Source organism: Dermacentor variabilis, chromosome 6, assembly GCF_050947875.1.
Source record: "Dermacentor variabilis isolate Ectoservices chromosome 6, ASM5094787v1, whole genome shotgun sequence".
NCBI classification, from domain to species: domain Eukaryota; kingdom Metazoa; phylum Arthropoda; class Arachnida; order Ixodida; family Ixodidae; genus Dermacentor; species Dermacentor variabilis.
Window position 1 is genome coordinate 169,423,586 of NC_134573.1, and position 17,222 is coordinate 169,440,807.

General features: G+C 48.8%; 2 protein-coding genes across 4 annotated transcripts in view; one reads left to right on the forward strand and one right to left on the reverse strand.

Annotated features, from left to right (window-relative positions):
- Positions 1–17,222, reverse strand: part of LOC142585720 (uncharacterized) — a 120,388-nt gene that overhangs the window by 61,453 nt on the left and 41,713 nt on the right. The gene's annotated exons all lie outside the window — the stretch shown is intronic.
- The window catches only part of cher (filamin A protein cher), a gene marked incomplete at its 5' end in the record, with an annotated part of 117,286 nt that overhangs the window by 27,058 nt on the left and 73,006 nt on the right, over positions 1–17,222 (forward strand). Inside the window, 5 exons of the mRNA XM_075697610.1 lie at positions 1,918–2,138; positions 3,720–3,920; positions 6,810–7,007; positions 8,705–8,945; positions 10,762–10,962. Of these exons, the coding sequence (XP_075553725.1) occupies positions 1,918–2,138; positions 3,720–3,920; positions 6,810–7,007; positions 8,705–8,945; positions 10,762–10,962 (1,062 nt within the window). The remainder of the gene's footprint in view (positions 1–1,917; positions 2,139–3,719; positions 3,921–6,809; positions 7,008–8,704; positions 8,946–10,761; positions 10,963–17,222) is intronic.

Below are 17,222 nucleotides of genomic sequence, written 5' to 3' on the forward strand. Positions count from 1 at the left end.
TTTTCCATTTATGCTTGGGTTGTGAAAAAGTAAGGAAGGAAGCTCAGTATATTTGAACAAACGGACTTCGACATCACCATCCTTGACTCCAACTGTAACCGTGTCGCACCCGTTTTGTCGACACGAGTTATTCACCTGGTTTGAGACGAGAAACGTAAATATAGCACGGAGGGAGGGAGGAAGGGAGGGAGGGATAGGGAAAGGGAACAACAACGGAGGGTCAAGAATCTGTAACTGCCGCGTCGGCTCGGCGATGGTTCGTTCGCGACTAAAAACATTTTCTCCCTGTCCGCAACCGCATTAAGAAAATTAAAATAGAAGTCCTAACAAATTAGCCGAAAGAGCGAGAAAGAAGTGCGAGCGAATATTCCTCGGCGTGCTCCCTCCCGCCTGACAGCTCTGCAGATTCCCCTCCAAGACGAGGCGAGGCGGCCGGTGTACAGCCGCTTCCGCCACGTCGCTCAGCCGCTCTCCGTCCCTCGCCTCTGCTCGAGCCGGTGCGCGTGTCCGAATTTAGCATCTTCTCGAACAGGCGGCAGAAGAGGCAACGCCACACGAATGCAGGAGGCATCCGCAGAACGCACGCGAACTATGCGTGGGCCGAGAAAGGCAAGAGAGAGAGGGAAGAGCGAGAACCAGCCGCACCGTCTTCTAAGGTGGCTCACCTTATTTGGCTTTTATTTTTTCTGTTGTGGCTCTCTGTCCCTACCTCACTTTCACTTAAGGTTGCTTAGCCCTTCTTCTATACCATCTTCTTCCCTTCCTTCTCATCCCTCGTTCTCTCTCGCCTATGGCAGCGCTTACAGCGACGACTGCAGTAAGCTAAAGTGCGGTAATAACGTTAAGTTAGAACGGTCCCTCTGAAAAATCGTTATAGAAATTGTATCTGCGCAGTAATAATATTATAGCAGTTATAAATCTAGTCACTCACCAACACGACAACGTTTTCGCCCTTCGGTGACCTTACAGGAACCTTGTTTACACAGCCGAAAAATGAAAATGGTCCCCGCTGAAACAGCCTATGTACTCTTGAATACGTGACGAAGTTACGTAGACTTCTCCTTCCGACCGTACGAAATATAGATATACTTTGTGTGTATTTCGTAGGCACTTTGATGCCCTGCGATTGCCTGTCGCCTCGTGCTATGTGCTTTTCGCCGCACCCCCTGAGACTGATGTATGTGTATGTACCGTACGTCTGAAATAAAGAAAAAATTTAAAAAATACGGTTAACAATGCTATTGGCTTTGTATTTGTTGTGATTAGGGTTACTAACGGATTATTTTCTTAGTCTACAAGAAGCAGTGAACAAAGAGTGGAATGCTACACAGGCTGACCTTAAACATTCTACACATGGAATGACTCGTCAAGATTTTGTATAGACGGTCTGACTTCATGTGTATTTTGTGCGTGCTGTGCTCGCTCTTGCCCCTCGTCTATTTTCTAACCCCCCCTTTTCTTCTTATTTAAAACTTTATTCTTATCCGTTCTGCGTGATACGAATTGAGAGGCCAAGTTTTGGCATTTTCGCTATCTTCGAATATTTTTGTTTTCCCTTCCGAATTTGTCCTCTACGTTCGAGAGGGTGCTAATTGGACGTTGGCAAGCGTCAAACCACCTAGTACGGGCACGGGTTGTTGCTAAGCCTCCTTTTCCTCTTAATCTCGACTAGGATATCAGCTACTCACGTTTTCTCCCTAACCGACATCGCTCTTTCCCCATCATTCAACGTTACGCCTATCATATATATATTTTTTTAAATTTCGTCACTCACGGGATCCCCATCGCTGCGTTTCGTCTTCGGTCATAGAGTTTTGCCTTTCCCTTCCCTAGGGACGAGGGGTTAGCGGTGTGCGTGCCAAAATGAAGTCGAAGACGCACCGACTGACCGTCAACATTCATGCTTGTCACTTGCAGACAGTTCAGACATCGTGGACTGCAAGCTTAAGCTGATCCTGGGCCTGATATGGACGCTCATTCTGCACTACTCCATCTCGCTGCCCATGTGGGAGGGCGACGACGACTCGGCCTTCGACAAGAGCGGCCCGTCGCCCAAGCAGCGCCTGCTCCGCTGGATCCAGAGCAAGCTGCCCGACAAGCCCATCAACAACTTTACCTCGGACTGGAACGACGGACAGGTCTGTGACGTCATGTGTATCGGTCTGAGGGTCCGCGCACGTGCGCGTGACGTACGAGCTTTCCAAGGGCTGAGAATGTAGAGGAACTTGATTCTCGTCAGGCTAGCTGGTGTCTTTGTCAGGCACTCATGTTTTTTAATGAAGAGACAGGACACTTGCGGCGCTAGGAACACGAATGTTCATTAACGGTGTTCAAACGATGGTGCGCCTCGTTCCAGTGATGCCTGGTGCACCCTTATTGCAGTATTGTCGGGATGTTTAGTTATAAACAACCACAGGCATCATTACGAGACGAAAAGCAGGATCATCAAAATGTAGGCACAATCACAAAAGAAAACTAAAGTCACCTTTACGTCAGAGCTGTCGTGTGTGGAAATGCAGCATTCGGATCTCTTTAACGTCAATTGAGAAACGCGCGGTAATCTACCAGCGCCGTTTGTCTGGTGTTTCTCTGGCCCTCAGGAGGTTCAGAGGACAAGTTGCTTTTGAGTAGAAGCACATATTAAGCATTAGGTATCGCACGCAAGTCATATACCAAGCAGCGGACGAAAATTCAACGAGTACAGGTTAGTGATGACATAGGTAATGCTGGTGACGAAAAATGACAATAAACGTTCACGCCGTGATCTAGGCTAATACTTCCTTCGGAACCAAAGTATCGTCCTCTGTTCTCCGTGCTGGATTTGTTTGACGAATAGCCATGAGAAGTAGTTTATTAACGACAATAATGAGTGCTTATCTACGAACATCGAGATTTGTATGTCCGAATGTCTGTTGTTTACGGTGCTTCAATTTAGGCATTGTTTCACAGCTATAACAATTGACTCCGAAACGAAGGAGGACGAATGTACAACCGTTAGCATCATGACAAGAAAAAATAAATTTGGTTTTAGCGTACATTCGACGTAGATGTTAGTCCTACGTGGCTTCTTAAGTGCAATATCGAACGTTCCCTGTATATTGCTCACAGATGCACAGAGTGCGTCAGTATAAAGTGGAGCACCAGATCTGCGTTTAAAGACGGTGATTTCCTGGTTCCTGCGCTAAAATAAGGTTAAGTGACGGGAACCTCCAGCACGAGAATTATACAACAAACAGCCGCGAGAGGTTATAGTGAGGTTATAAACTACACATGTGGAAAAATACTTGCTAGTACACAAGTGAGTGAGTGAGTGAGTGAGTAAAAAATTTAGTTCCGACACTAACTGAACAAACAAAGATAATTTTTCATTATTATGAAAACAAGAGAGGTAGAGATAGGTAAAAAGGAAAGGGCAGGGAGGTTAACAAGATGCCCGCCTAGGGTTTAAATGAATTCATAAAGAACACTACCTCCTAAAGCGAAGGCGGCTCATTTAAGAGTCATTGGCGCAGACCATCACACAATTATAAAAGCTAACACTTGTGTGCGCTAGTCTGCCGTCGCCGCACTGTCTTTTGTAAGAGACGCGCACTGTTTGTGTTGCTGCAAGAGGTTGCAGCTGACCCTGAACTCGTCTTCACCCAGATTCAGGAGCGTCCTCGTGATTGAACGAATTCTAACACACTCTAGGGTCTCACCGATGCCCCGTCGATTTGCAGGCCGTCGGCGCCCTGGTGGACGCTCTCGCGCCGGGCCTGTGTCCGGACTGGGCCACCTGGGACCCCAAGAACGCCCAGCGCAACGCCAAGGAAGCCATGGACCTGGCCTCCGAGTGGCTGGGCGTGCCCCAGCTCGTCACGCCTGAGGAAATGGTCAACCCCAAGGTGGACGAGCTGTCCATGATGACCTACCTCTCGCAGGTACGCGTCCCCTGCTCGGCCTTCCTGCTCGTCCGCTAGAAACGTGGTCGACGGCGACTCTCGTGTGCTGGAATACGTGTTCTGGCATAACCTGTATTTCGTATAACGTAGTAAGAGCTCAGCTAACAAATTATGTAAGGGTTAACAAGTGAGGAAATTGCTTCTGGCCGCACTGTAACTGCCTGGCCCGAGCAGATGACAACTGAACGGCATCCAGCAGAGGGGAAAGGGATATGAGGATAAGAACAGGAAGAGAACTGAAAGAATATAGGAGATGAAAAAATGCTATCTACATTCCATATACAAGGTTCGTAACTATAGGTTAGCTTGTTCATCACAGTTCAAGTGTTGAAATACGCGCGGTTCGCCGCTGCAGCGAAGGATGTTGTTTCACGACACGGTTTAAGTTCCTGCGGCGAACACTCGGACAACTAAGCGACATGAAAGTAACGCCCGCGGAAAGTGTGCCTGCCCAGGGTTGTTCCTTCGTCAATTCCAGATAAGAGAATTGGAACGCGTGTTTCCATCGCGATGTATCGAAGTCAACGTTGCACTTTGCAGACGCTGATCTACACATGTTTCGGCAGAGTTTGAAGACTCAAGCTCGAGTCTGTTTTGACATTTTGACAAAGGCATCGGTTTTCAGTCGACTGAACGAAGACAGCCCGCTAAAGACATATCTCCTTGTCGAAATTTTGGCACAGGGTGAAAGCAAGTAACCCACTTCTCTAAACGTTGGCTCCTGGCTGATTTTCTGTCGTCGCCCGTCCCTCACTCCTCTCCCGCTTTGCGCTCGGTATATGCTGTGGATCATCAGGTGCTTATCGAAATGTCTGAAAAAAAAAAAAAAACTTAGGAAGCGCCGATTGCGCCAACACACGTGTATGACATAGTTAATCTCCTAAGCATAACGCGAATTACGGGGCAACACATGCCGATAAGTTCAGGACCCCTAAAACTAGTAATTTATTTATAATATGGCTTTTCTGGTAGCTTTTCTGGCTCCAGTAACTCAAAACTTGTATTAAAATGAAAAAACGACCAGTTCTTCCTGGTGTTCTGCTTATTAAAAATATCATTTACACCAAATCTTCTAGATGTAAAATTTGATTCAATCATTTCACTGTTTCGGGCATCGTGTGTCAGACGCTCTTTCGTTGCAGATATGCCGTAACATATAGTTAAACACGTGTTCCTCGTTTGCTTTTCGGTACAAGGTGTACTTTTTCGCGTTACATTAACTTTACAATGAAGATAGTTCAGTACCGAGCACTCGATGCAGTGCTCTCCCTCTACACAAAGCGGTGATGTGCCAGCACAAATTTAACTCCCTAGAGGCTAAAGTTCCGTGTGGGATTATCGGCGAAAGCGATGCGATATCGTAACCGAGCCGGTCGCTAGCTGTAGTGCGCCCCCTGAACTCCGCGTTCAAGTCTAGACCCACCTCGAAGCTTCTGTACTATCTCTGCAATTGAGTCAAGAAAATGCAAGACGCCTTTTGTGTGTGTGTCTTGACCAGCTTCACATTCAGTTTTAAGCCTACACAGTACGTTGCCATCCTGTGGACTAACAATTTGGATATGCCGTGTGGTGTTCTGACGTTGCGAAAAGCAACGCAGGCGTTGCTGAAGTTGTTCGAATGAACTGACATAAGTGATCATTAGCAGGCGTGATATGTAGTACCGCATTTTCGCACGCATCTCCCTTACTTCTCCCTTTCCGTTCCTTCATCCCTTTACCCAATGTGTAAAACAGCGAACCAGACATACATTTGGTTAATCGCCTTGCTTTATTTTCCCTTTTCCTTTTCTTTGCCACTCTCTTTATCTAAAGTTGCCTTGTCAATAAAAAGTTGCCTGCACAACGAAAACTTCGGTAATGGTCTGTATAGCGACTCATTTACAGGATACATATCAGTATCTATACCTCCTCCCCTGCAGCTGGTAAAGTTGAAGCACGGCCAGTGTTGCCACAATGTTGCCACAGTGCTGTCACAGCTACTGATTTATCAGTAGGTCTACTGATTATTTAAAATGTTTAGTGATTCAGTGATGAAGCTTTAGAATCTACTTATATTTGGCGTCTTGCAGCAATAAAAATAACCATATTTGCTAACTTTTTAATTTTTTATACTACTTCTACTGCTTTCTACGAAATCTAACTACTAATTCAGTAGATAACTGTTGAAGCGCGACCAACTTTTACAGCGCACGAGCAATGAGCGACATCTGCTATTCTTTTCGTTTTGGGACATAGTTCAAAGCACACTGATCACTTCCATACTTCAGGTACCAGATGTCATCATAGGTTCTTCAAAAACTGGTTTGAAAGTTGGATCAAGGCGTCCTTTTATCGTTGTGGTGTTCCAGGTTCGCTGAGCACCGTGTGGCTTTTTTTTTTTTAACCACGCACCACGTGAAGAATTGTGGAGGTCACATATATATGTAGAGCAAACAATAAGCACTGTACGCGTTCCCTCAACAGCTTCGTTAAAAATACCTCTTATACCAGCACAAGGAATCTCTTGATTTCTACTCATTTTTTTTTCCGAGCAAGAATCTGCTACTATTTTTGTGACATGTGCCAACGCTGCGCTGCCATCTTAATTTCAGCTTTCGTTTTAGTGAACTCTAACGAAAGGCATCGACTTCGTCCACACTGCGGAGCAGCGAGAACAATCCACCAGTGTTGAGGTCCAGGAGAGTTGGTACTTCATTCTCCAAACTGGCACAGCGCAACATTACACAGTTGCTCCTTTTTTGGCCGGCTAGGCCGTTTCTTCCTTTCCCCGTTGCGCCGCGTACACCAGTTTGAGAGCAGGCGCTCGCGCAACCCGAGAGTCGTTTCACGCGACCAATCGGGCGGGGCACCCGCGCCCGTTCCTCGCAGTTCCCCAACGCCAAGCTGAAGGACAAGGCGCCCCTGAGGCTGCAGACGAACCCTGCTCGAGTGCGCTGCTACGGCCCCGGCATCGAGCCCACGGGAGTGGTGGTCGGCGCGCCCACCACCTTCACCGTGGAGACGTTCAGCGCCGGCCAGGGAGAGGTCAAGTCGCACGTCGATGCGCCGGGAGGACAGCAGATTCCCGTGAGCATCACGCATCCGCGTTCTCGCCTTTTCTTTCTCTTTTCTTTTTCTTTCTTTTTTTGACGACAGGGAAGCAGGTACTCCTCTTCGGGACGAGCTGGGCTCACCCGAGCGTTGCTGCATGACAACAACGTGGTCAAGGGCGAGCTAAGCTCGTCCACGATAATTTCAATTTTATCGCGATTTTCATTTTTGCATTTTCGTTTTCACAAACGTAAGTCAACGGTCAGCGCCTCGTCTTGTCCTTTTGTCCCCAAGTGTGCTTCCTTGCGCTGTTTAGCAGCAATGAATTCATGCCGACTGGCTTAACTCCAATGCTTCTGTAGTTTCATTTTTCTAGTCGACGACGATTTTCTTTTTTCTTGCAATTTCCTTGTACGGTGCTCCTAAGCTATGCTACTGCAATAAATGATTGAAACTTTGTAAACTAAATGCTTAAATTATCGTCCATTTTGTCTTACGTAAAGAACTCGGCAGTAAAGAAGCTTGGCCATTTTTAGTCAGAATGATAGCGTGCGCGCGTGGAAGAGCTTAATGAAACAGTAAAGAGCTTTACAAGTTGAGCTAAGAAAGCACGAGAGGAGACCTAAAACCAGCATATGAAGTCCTGATGGAGCGACATATATGGGTGCATACAGTGAAAAGCCGTCTATTTTTGTGATTATGTCTTTTAGTCGCTCATGATTAATAGGTGGCGGGCGCAATTTACAGGATCTACCACTTACATTTACTTTTCTGTGCGTCACAATGAATACCATGTGCGTCATCTCCCCAGGACGGTTGAAACTTCACATCAGGGAAGACATCATTTTGGCAGAAGCCCAACGTATATAAAATAATGTTACTGCCCGCGTTGTACATATAAACATTCGCGATAGATGCCAAGCTCGAAAATTTCGATATTCTGGAGCTTCAGCGAAACGCGTCTCCTTCTTGAACAGGCGACCTTCCACAATATACTGGGATGAAACAGGAACGGTTCGTTATGCACTAAGTTCCCGAGAGTAGTTACAAGAAAAAAGCGAAAAAAGCTTTTCATTGAGAACAGCGCAACAACACACAGGGACAGAAGAGGCCGCACACAGCGCTAACTTACGAGGCTCTTTGTTTGTAAAGAGAAAACAGAGTATAAACAGACTAAACGAAAATAGCAGGAAATAAATAAGGGATGCGAAACCATGTCGTGTCACTACCGCCATTGACGCCCAGATACCGCAACTCTTTACTGGACAGCGCCAATGACGTCAGTGGCGGTAGTGACACTGCATTAGTTCACGATATTGAAGCAGCGCACTTAAAACTGACACGTTCACGCACACATGAAAAAGGACGAACACAGGCGCCTGTGTATGCCTTTTCTCATACGTGCGTAAAACGTGTCAGTTTTAAATGCGCCGCTTCAATATCGTGGCTGACCAACTAGCCCATCAATATCTAATTCAGCAAATTCATGACTTCACATCAGTTACTCTTTTTATTTTGCTGTTTTTATTTTGCTCTGTTCATATACCACCGCTCTTCCGGCATAAAGTGTTGGAAGTCAGCGCTGTGCGCGTTCACTTCTATCACTGTCATTTGTTGCGCTGTTTTAAGCTCGAGACGTTCAACCAACAAGCCGAAAGTCTGACGTTCTGAAGAAATGTTAACTAGTAAGTAGTGGCCACGTGCTCTCTGAAGCACGGAGTACTGCGTCGCAGGTGGACATTCGTTACAACGACGACAAGGCGAAGACGTACACGGCCACGTACACCGCCCTCAAGGAGGGACCGCACAAGGTCCACGTCCAGTTCGCCGGCAAGGCGGTGCCCAAGAGTCCGTTCCCCGTCAAAGTCGAGGGCTTCGCCGGCGACCCGACAAAGGTCAAGGCCGTCGGTCCAGGCCTGCAGCCCACGGGCGTCAGCGCTGGGGTTCCCACTTACTTTGACGTCTTCAGCAAAGGTGCGCGAACCGTTCGAGCTGCGCCATTTCTTGATTGACGGGGTGCGAACAAGAGAAGCCTTTAGAATGGAGCCGACGTTTCGACAAGGGCAGATGTCTTCGTGACGGCGAAGATACCCTCGTCAAAAAGTCGACTCCGCGCTTACCGAAAATGGCGCTGAGCGAGATTTTTGAAGCGTGCTTTTCATCAAACGAGTGATCTGTTTCATGATGGCCTGAGTCGCGCCTTGAAAAATTATATCAAAATAGAAAGCAGAACCAACGTGATGAACACGAGGCACATTTCCGTGATTCGTATTTGTTCTGCCGGTTCCGTTTTCAAAACAAACATCCACCAACTTTCCCAAGTCGCAATTGTACCCTCCTCTATCCCCCCTCCCTTTGCAATTAATTAGGATCGTTGGTATATAAGAGGCTTCCTGTTTTCACCGCGTCAGCCATTCCTAGTTAAAGCGTATTGGTCATCCTAATACAGTTACTCTCTATTCTTCCCATTTTTTTTCCTTACTACCCCCAATTCCACGATCCCCACTGACCACTTGTAGCGTTAGAAATTGAGAATATCTGAACATGTTCTGATCTGGATAGCACCAAGCAGGACATGGACGACAAGATGCGCAGAGCTATGCATGCGTCTTCTTCATTTTGTCTTCCTCCTACTTGGCAGCGTTAAAATCAAACGACCTCTTCTGTTTTTTTTTCTTGTGCCCCAGAGGCCAGATGCGATAGCAAGAAACATCTGGCTACTCGCTGATAAAATGCTTTTAGCAACAGTCCTTCAGGAACTATTTCCTGTTTAACAAAACCTAATACTGTCTACATACTGAAGATGAGACACACACTCGAGCGAGCACCTTTGGCACTATTTTCAACGTGTGACCCAGCCACCTACTAAGCGAAGTCAGCGCCTATACTGAAACAAGGTTTACTGATGAGCGGTGCAGGAGTCTCAAGGAAGCACTGACACGACATTTGCTGCGGCCCACTTTCTTGGGTTCAACAGAACCCTAGCGAACCCCTAGAACCATGGAAAAAATACTGGCAAACGTCAGAGGGCCCTGTATGATTTGCTACGATACTTGTTTCTAGGAGCCAGCTTCGGCTTCGGCACCAAGGAGGTGGATGCGTCACGGTGTCACGACGCGTAGCCTCGCTCCGTTCTTCCGATGGCTGCAGCTGGCACACGCTAGCGCAGCGAGAAGAAACGCATACAGGACCTCTTGAACACAACTTCTTTTTTTTTTACGAGCAGTATCATCATACCTAGCCTTACTGCTACACGTCACCAAATTTTCCTGTGTCATGGCGTCACGATAATATCCACAACGCCAGATTCAGCTTTCCGGACCAACCTTATCGTCCGATTAAAATATCTTAAAATTGTTTCCGGACCTGCGTATACTTGCTAGGTGTTATCCGTTTAAGTGCGAGAACACGCGGTAAAGTTTCTACGATTTCGAAAGTATGTGTCGATACGGTGTGCATAATGAAGCTAGCGCGAAAGACGCACTCGAGCGAGCGTCTTTTGCACTATTTTCAGCATGCCACCTAGCCACATATCGTACGCTCACTAAAGCCTACACCTTTCTGAAATAGGGTTTACTAATTAACGGTGCACAGGTCTCAAAGGAGTGCTGACACAACATTTTGGACTTGCCACTTTTTTCCCCGTTAAGTGACCCTATAAACTCTCTAAATCCTAGAAACTGTATGCTCGATTCTACGAGCTACGGTCGGGGTTGTTCGTATTCGACTGCACTGGCTGTGCATCCTTGACGAGACCATGGATGTGTGAGTGATTTCTTGCCGAACGCAGCTGCGGGCAAGGGCCAGGTGGAGGTGGAGATCGTGGACCCGAAGGGCGGCCGCAACGCCTTCCCGTGCCGCGTGAAGAAGACCAACGAGGACGAGCACCACTGCGAGTACGTGCCGTCCATGGAAGGGCCGCACCAGGTGAACGTCCTGTTCGCAGGACGACCCGTGCCTGGAAGCCCCTTCAAGGTCAACGTCGGACCACGTGCGTTTCTTTTTTTGCTGTTTCTTTTTTTTTTGGAGGGGGGGGGGAGGTATTCAGCCCCTTGTGCTTGACCGACTGAGAAGGCACTGCCTTAATCATTTCACCGGTTTATATATTCTTTAGTTCGCTTTGTAGTTCACATCCGCGATATTTGTGTACACTGACTTCTTTTCAAAGCTGGGCCTTTGTCAAACATTGGTTATCGCATGAAATATTGGACACTCGTTAGCAATAAGAAATGGCAGTAATTATATATGACGATGGTGTATGAATTTTGATAACGGAAAGGCCAGTTATAGCCAAAGAGCGACAAGACAGTGTTTTCATGCTTGTCACTGGTAATTGATAACGATGTGTGTAGTTAACTTACTGTCAGTTAGGTAGCTTTGGTTCATCGTAAAAAAATAGAAACTAACAAGGAAAAAAATTATGAGAATAACATAAGTGGGAGGATCCCGCATCGTCACGTATCTGAGTAGCTGAAAGCTGAAATGCATGCCAAGGAGACCACAAACCGCAAATCCCGAAATAAGCACTTTACAGGCTACACGCCTATTTATAGTGCCTAAAAAATGAATCTCGTGGACGTGCGGCAGTGTAGTGCGGATCCGACGTGCCATCGGCTCCCATTTTCCAAGGTTTTTGGCTGTTTTGCGAAGCCGACCCACGGAAAGGGTACCTTTTATGAAGCGGCAAGTTCCGAAGATTGCGCAGATAGTGGAATCTTATCGGTGGGTGGCCTTTTCACCATTTTGTGGCCTCTTGAATCTCCGACCACGCCGCCAGAGCGCCAACCCTAACGGACTACGCCTACTTACGGCGCGGCAGCGCGAGAAGGCGTTGGACTAACCACCTCGCCGGGGCGGACGATCGGCGTTCCAAGCAAACTACTGACCAACATAAATCATGCCTGGTACCATAGTAGTCGAGGGGGTGGAAATCGCCCCGGAGGAGCTCGATGAAGCGGGATGGACGACCGCCCTCGGCAGCAAGCGAAAACAACCAACGAATACGCCGTCATATGGCGGGCAACGTGTCACCAAGAATATGTCGGCTGGCAACCGCACGGCCAACTCGCCGGCCAAAAGTTTCATGAAGCAGGTAACGGCAGTCTCGAGGCTACCGAAATTACCCAAGGACCAAATCAAGATCATTGTGCGCCCCAAGGGAGGCCTCGACATTACCAAAACGGATATCATACTCCTCGCCCATGCCCTGGCCATGGCGGCGGCCTTGACGGAACAGCAGACTGCCGAGGACACCGTGTGCCCAAACAAGATGCAGAACATTTTGGTTATCTCTACCCCTCACGATCAAAACGCGAGGGCATATGCAAGAATCAGCAAGATACATACTAAACTCGGCGCCTTTGAGGTGTCAGCCTACATTTCTGCCCCTGATGACACGTGCAAAGGTGTAATAAGAAACATCGACCCTTCATTTGACGAAGGAGCCCCTAGGAGGATGATTCTGAACCCAAGAAACCCAACGGCATTAGAAGTCAGAAGAATTAAGAACACACAAGTAGTTGTTATACTCTTCGACGGCATGCGAGTGCCCAACACGGTCATGTGTGGAGCCGCCCTCGTTCCATGCTTTCTGTACAAACGGCAGGTGGATGTATGCTACGCGTGTGGCCACGTGGGTCACCGAGTCGACGTGTGCCCCAGTAGCGAAGAGGAAAAGTGCCGCGGCTGTGGGATAGATAGATAGAAACTTTATTGTAATGGAAAAGATTTGAAGGAGGGGTGGTCGGAGCCTCTCAGTCCAGGGCCCCACAGGCCCCTGCCGCCTGCCTGACCTGGCTAATTAAGGACTTTTGTCCTGTCAGGTCGGAGCGGGCGAGCTGTGCCTCCCACTGCTCCATTGTCTTACTGGCATTTGGCCTATGAGGGTGCTTAGTGCACTCCCAGGTTATATGTATTAGGGTAGGTATGCCACCGCACCAAGGACAGTTGGCCCTATAACGAGTGGGATACATGGCATTTAGCAATTTTAAATGGGAGAATACCCCGGTCTATATTTTACGCTAATCGGCGGCCCCTTCCCCGTTAAGTTGTGGGTGAGGCGGCTGCGGACTGCGGATTCCGCGCTGATGAGCAAGGATGTCTTTGGCATTTAAATTGATGGAATTTTGTGAGGGATAGTGCGGGTGGTTGGGGTTAGAAGAGGACGCCGTCGCTGGGTTAGTGAACCCTCGAGCTAACGCGTTAGCCTTTTCGTTCCCCTGTACCCCGGCGTGGCCCGGGCACCAGAGTAGGCGATGATGGTGGTTGAAGGATTTGGGGATTATCGCGAGGCTAGCCGCAGTCACGTGCCCCTTGAGAAACATGCGACATGTCTCCTGGGAGTCCGTGACCACGACCAAGTCCCTTTGCGAACGCTCCGCGTGAGCGAGTGCGATCGCCACTGCTAATATTTTGAGCCGAGGTGGCGGATCCCGCCGTGGCCGGCGCGGTAATTTGCTGTTGGCTGATCGCGTTCACGACTGCCAGGGCGTACCTCCTTTGGTAGCGCTGCCCGGTCGCCTCTGCATACACAGCTGCGTCCGTGTAGTACGTGTTGTACCTATGGTTGTTAGAGCACGCTGATTGAATGTGTTGTGCGCGTGCTTTGCGCCTTTCTTTGTTGTACTCGGGATGCATATTCTTTGGAATTGGGGCTACTGTAATTTTGGATCTCATCGAAGGAGGGAGAGGTACGGCCTGCTCTGAGATAAATGGGGTATGCTGGGATATTGAGTCTGGCCAATATTGCCCTACCAGTTTTTGTGAAGCTGAGGCGCTCCCTCTGTCTCATCAGGGTGGCCTGCCTCAGTTCGTCGAAACTATTGTGAACTCCCAAAGCTAACATGCGCTCCGTTGAAGTACATTTAGGCAGGCCCAGAGCAGCCTTGAAAGCGGTTCGGATTATTGTGTTAGCCTGCTTTTCCTCCTCCCTTTTCAGGATTTGGTACGGTAAGCCATACGTGATTCGACCAACCACTAAGGCCTGTACGAGTCTTAGGGTATCGTCTTCTCGCATTCCCACTTTTCGATACGTCACGCGATGTATCAATTGGGCTATGTTGTGGGCTGTGGATTTGAGGGTCTTGAGTGTCTGTACTGTTCTCCCGTCGCTCTGAAGCCATAAACCCAGGACTCGCATCGTGGGTACCTCTCGGACTGATTGGCGCTCAACCACGATGTTAATCGATCCTCTGGATTTGTTGCCTTTCGCGTGTATCCGGATGACCTGAGATTTTTCGGGTGCGCACTTCAGGCCACTCCATGTAGAAAATTTCTCCACCGCTAATACTGCGCTCCAAATATACCAATATACACTCCAATATACACTCCAAATATACCAATATACACTCCAATATACACTCCAAAGAGTGTATATTCCTTATTCCCTAGTGAACCACTGCTCGCCCACAGCGTGATGTCGTCCGCGTAGAGCGTGTAACCTAGGTCGGGTATCCGATACAGATCGCGCGCGAAACGACACATCGCCATGTTGAAGAGGAGATAATATAGCTCCTTGAGGTGTTCCTTTGTAAGGCATTTTAAATAAATCCGAAGTGGTTTGGCCAATACTAATGCTCGCCTCGCGGTTGGAAAGAAACGCTCTTAAGTAATTGTATGTGCGCTCGCCACAACCCGCGAGTTCCGAGTTCGTCCAATATTGCGTCGTGAGAGACGTTGTCGAAGGCTCCTTTGAGGTCTAGTGCTAGGGCTAGTCTCTCGTCGCCGTACGGTATATTAGTTAGAATTTCGTCTCTAAGTAGGAGGAACGCGTCCTGGCAAGATGAACCCGCGCGAAATCCTATCATGGAGTCCGGGAACCAGCTCTGTTCTTCCAGGTATCGCTGCAATCTGCTATGGATAACCCTTTCATAGAGCTTACCCAGGCAGGACGTGAGCGACACCGGCCGTAGCGTAACAATCGAGGGATTCTTTTTTGGTTTGGGGATCATGATTTACGTACTTCCACGTACGTTATTTCTTCGTCTAATTTAGGGTTCGCCTCCCCCGCGTATTGTCTCTTCGCGTACGACGATCCCGTGGCAGATGAGGGTCCTATGTACTTTTTCTGAAGAGCATGGACTAGATCTTGGTCTGCGCCCTCGAAGTTGTCTGCTATAATTTGGAGCTTCTTGTTATTCTCAGTACGCGTGCTAATCGGGTCTAGCATGCCTCGCAGTATTCGCCACGTATTGGTCGTTCCCAGAGTTCCTGATAGGGTTCCACAGAACGTCGCCCACTCGTTTTTAGCGAGCTTGTTGGCGTGGCCTTGGGCTTGCTCTGCCAAGAGAGCGATGCGTTGTCCCAGGTGTTTGTTTAGACGTTGTCTTTTCCACCTCTTGGCCAGTTTCCGCCTCTCTTCCCATAGGCTGACCAGGTGAGAGTCTATCACCGGCACCTCCGCTGTACGCTCAATGGCTTTAGTGGTGTCCCCGTATGCTCGTCGAAGGAATTCAGTCCATTCTCGCATGTTGGTCGGGGCTGTATTCGACTCCTCCAGCGCTCTCTGCAGTTCTCTATAACGAGGCCAGTCAGTTAATTTAGTCATTCCTATTGTTCTCCGTATGTTGGGCGTGGAGAGCTCTACTCGGATTATGTCGTGATCGCTTCCCAGGTTTTCGTCAAAGGAAACCCATTGTGCGTCTCTGATGTTAATTGTAAAGGCACGGTCGGGCGCCGTGTCTCTGCTGACGCTGTTACCCGTGCGCGTCGGTTTGCCGATCTCATTGATTGCCCGTAAACCCAAGGCCGTTGCGGTGCGCTCGAGTAGGAACCCTTTGGGCGACGTTTTCGCATATCCCCATAGTATGTTGGGTGGATTAAAGTCACCCACTATCACCGCCTTATCCCTGGTGCCCGCTAAATATTTTGTTGCTGAGAGAATGTGGGGTAGGTCGTCCCCTTTGCCTTTGGGGAGGACTGTACAGATTTGTGATTAGTGTGTGTGCCTTACTTCGTTTCTTTGGCATCACACTGATAACTATGGAATTAATCTCTCCCTCAGTTTGTGGAAGTGTTAATAATTGAGCGTTTGTCGAGTTGCTCACCATCGTGGCGACCTTCGAATTTTGAGGATCGCTCAGAGTGTAGTATCCCTGCAGTTTGGCCGGCTTGGCCCCGACCTCCTGCAGACATATCACGTCCGGAGCGATTCCGGAGTTTTTGATAAACTGGTGGAACACTGCCGCTTTCCTGGAGAAGGAGCGGCAGTTCCATTGCCATATCTCTAATTGTTCTTAATTTCGTATTCTTTGTGATTTCTTAGCGTGATTAGCCATGTTTCCCACTCTTATTTTAAGCCCGTGACGTTTCCGTGTCCGAGCCGTCGGATTCTGTTACGGAGTGGCTTATTTTAGTTTTTGCCGAACCCGCTCCTATCGCAATTGCGCGTTTTCTGGTCCATGTCTTCTGATGTAGCCATCTCCTACGCTCGGCAGAAGCGATCCCGTTATTAAGTGGTGAGGGGGTCGCTCACGCGCTAAGCCTCTCGAGGCCTAGCGGGGCTTCCGCCGCTTCGAATTTTCAAAGTCGCGTGGGATGACGAAAAATTCACTCACCAACTTGAACTTGGCCTTGAAACGGAGCGTTTGTCGAGTGGAACCCGATAGGATAGTCGAGGCTGGTGCAGTTGACGATTTTTCGGCTAAAACGTCGATAGTCGGCGTAGCCCATCTGAAAGAGCGTGTTCTGTCGGAACTTCGTCGTCTTCTGTCGCGGCTGTGGGAAAATGAAGTCATCAGAGTCACAAGAGGAGGAACACCAATGCACACCCAAATGCGAAGCATGCGGCGGCCTCCATATCACCGGGGATAGGACATGCAAACAACGCTACCAGATCCCATACATCGTTAGGCGTCGGCGTCGAAGGCGACGACAAATCTTGCGAAAAGCACAGGTGGGCAGCGGCGATGACATCAGTATCTCCTACGCACAGAGCTCGGTGACACCTGCGGCAGCATATGGTGGCTCCACCCTGCGAGCCCGCTCACAATCGAGGGGGCGCTCTCGCTCCAGCAGGCGAACCGGCTCAGGGAAAAGCGGGAATTCCAGTGCATCCAGATCGAGATCCCGGTCCCGGTCTCGCTCCCAGCAAGCGAAGCGGGCCACGTGGGCCGACAAAGTCAAGGGCTCCGGCACAGCGCCGTCGATGGGAAAGAAGACTACGATGGCCAAAAGAGCAAGTGGTGAGGCACAGTCAGAGCAACTGAATGATCCCCGAATCCAATCACTTCAGGCGGAAAATCAACAGCTCAG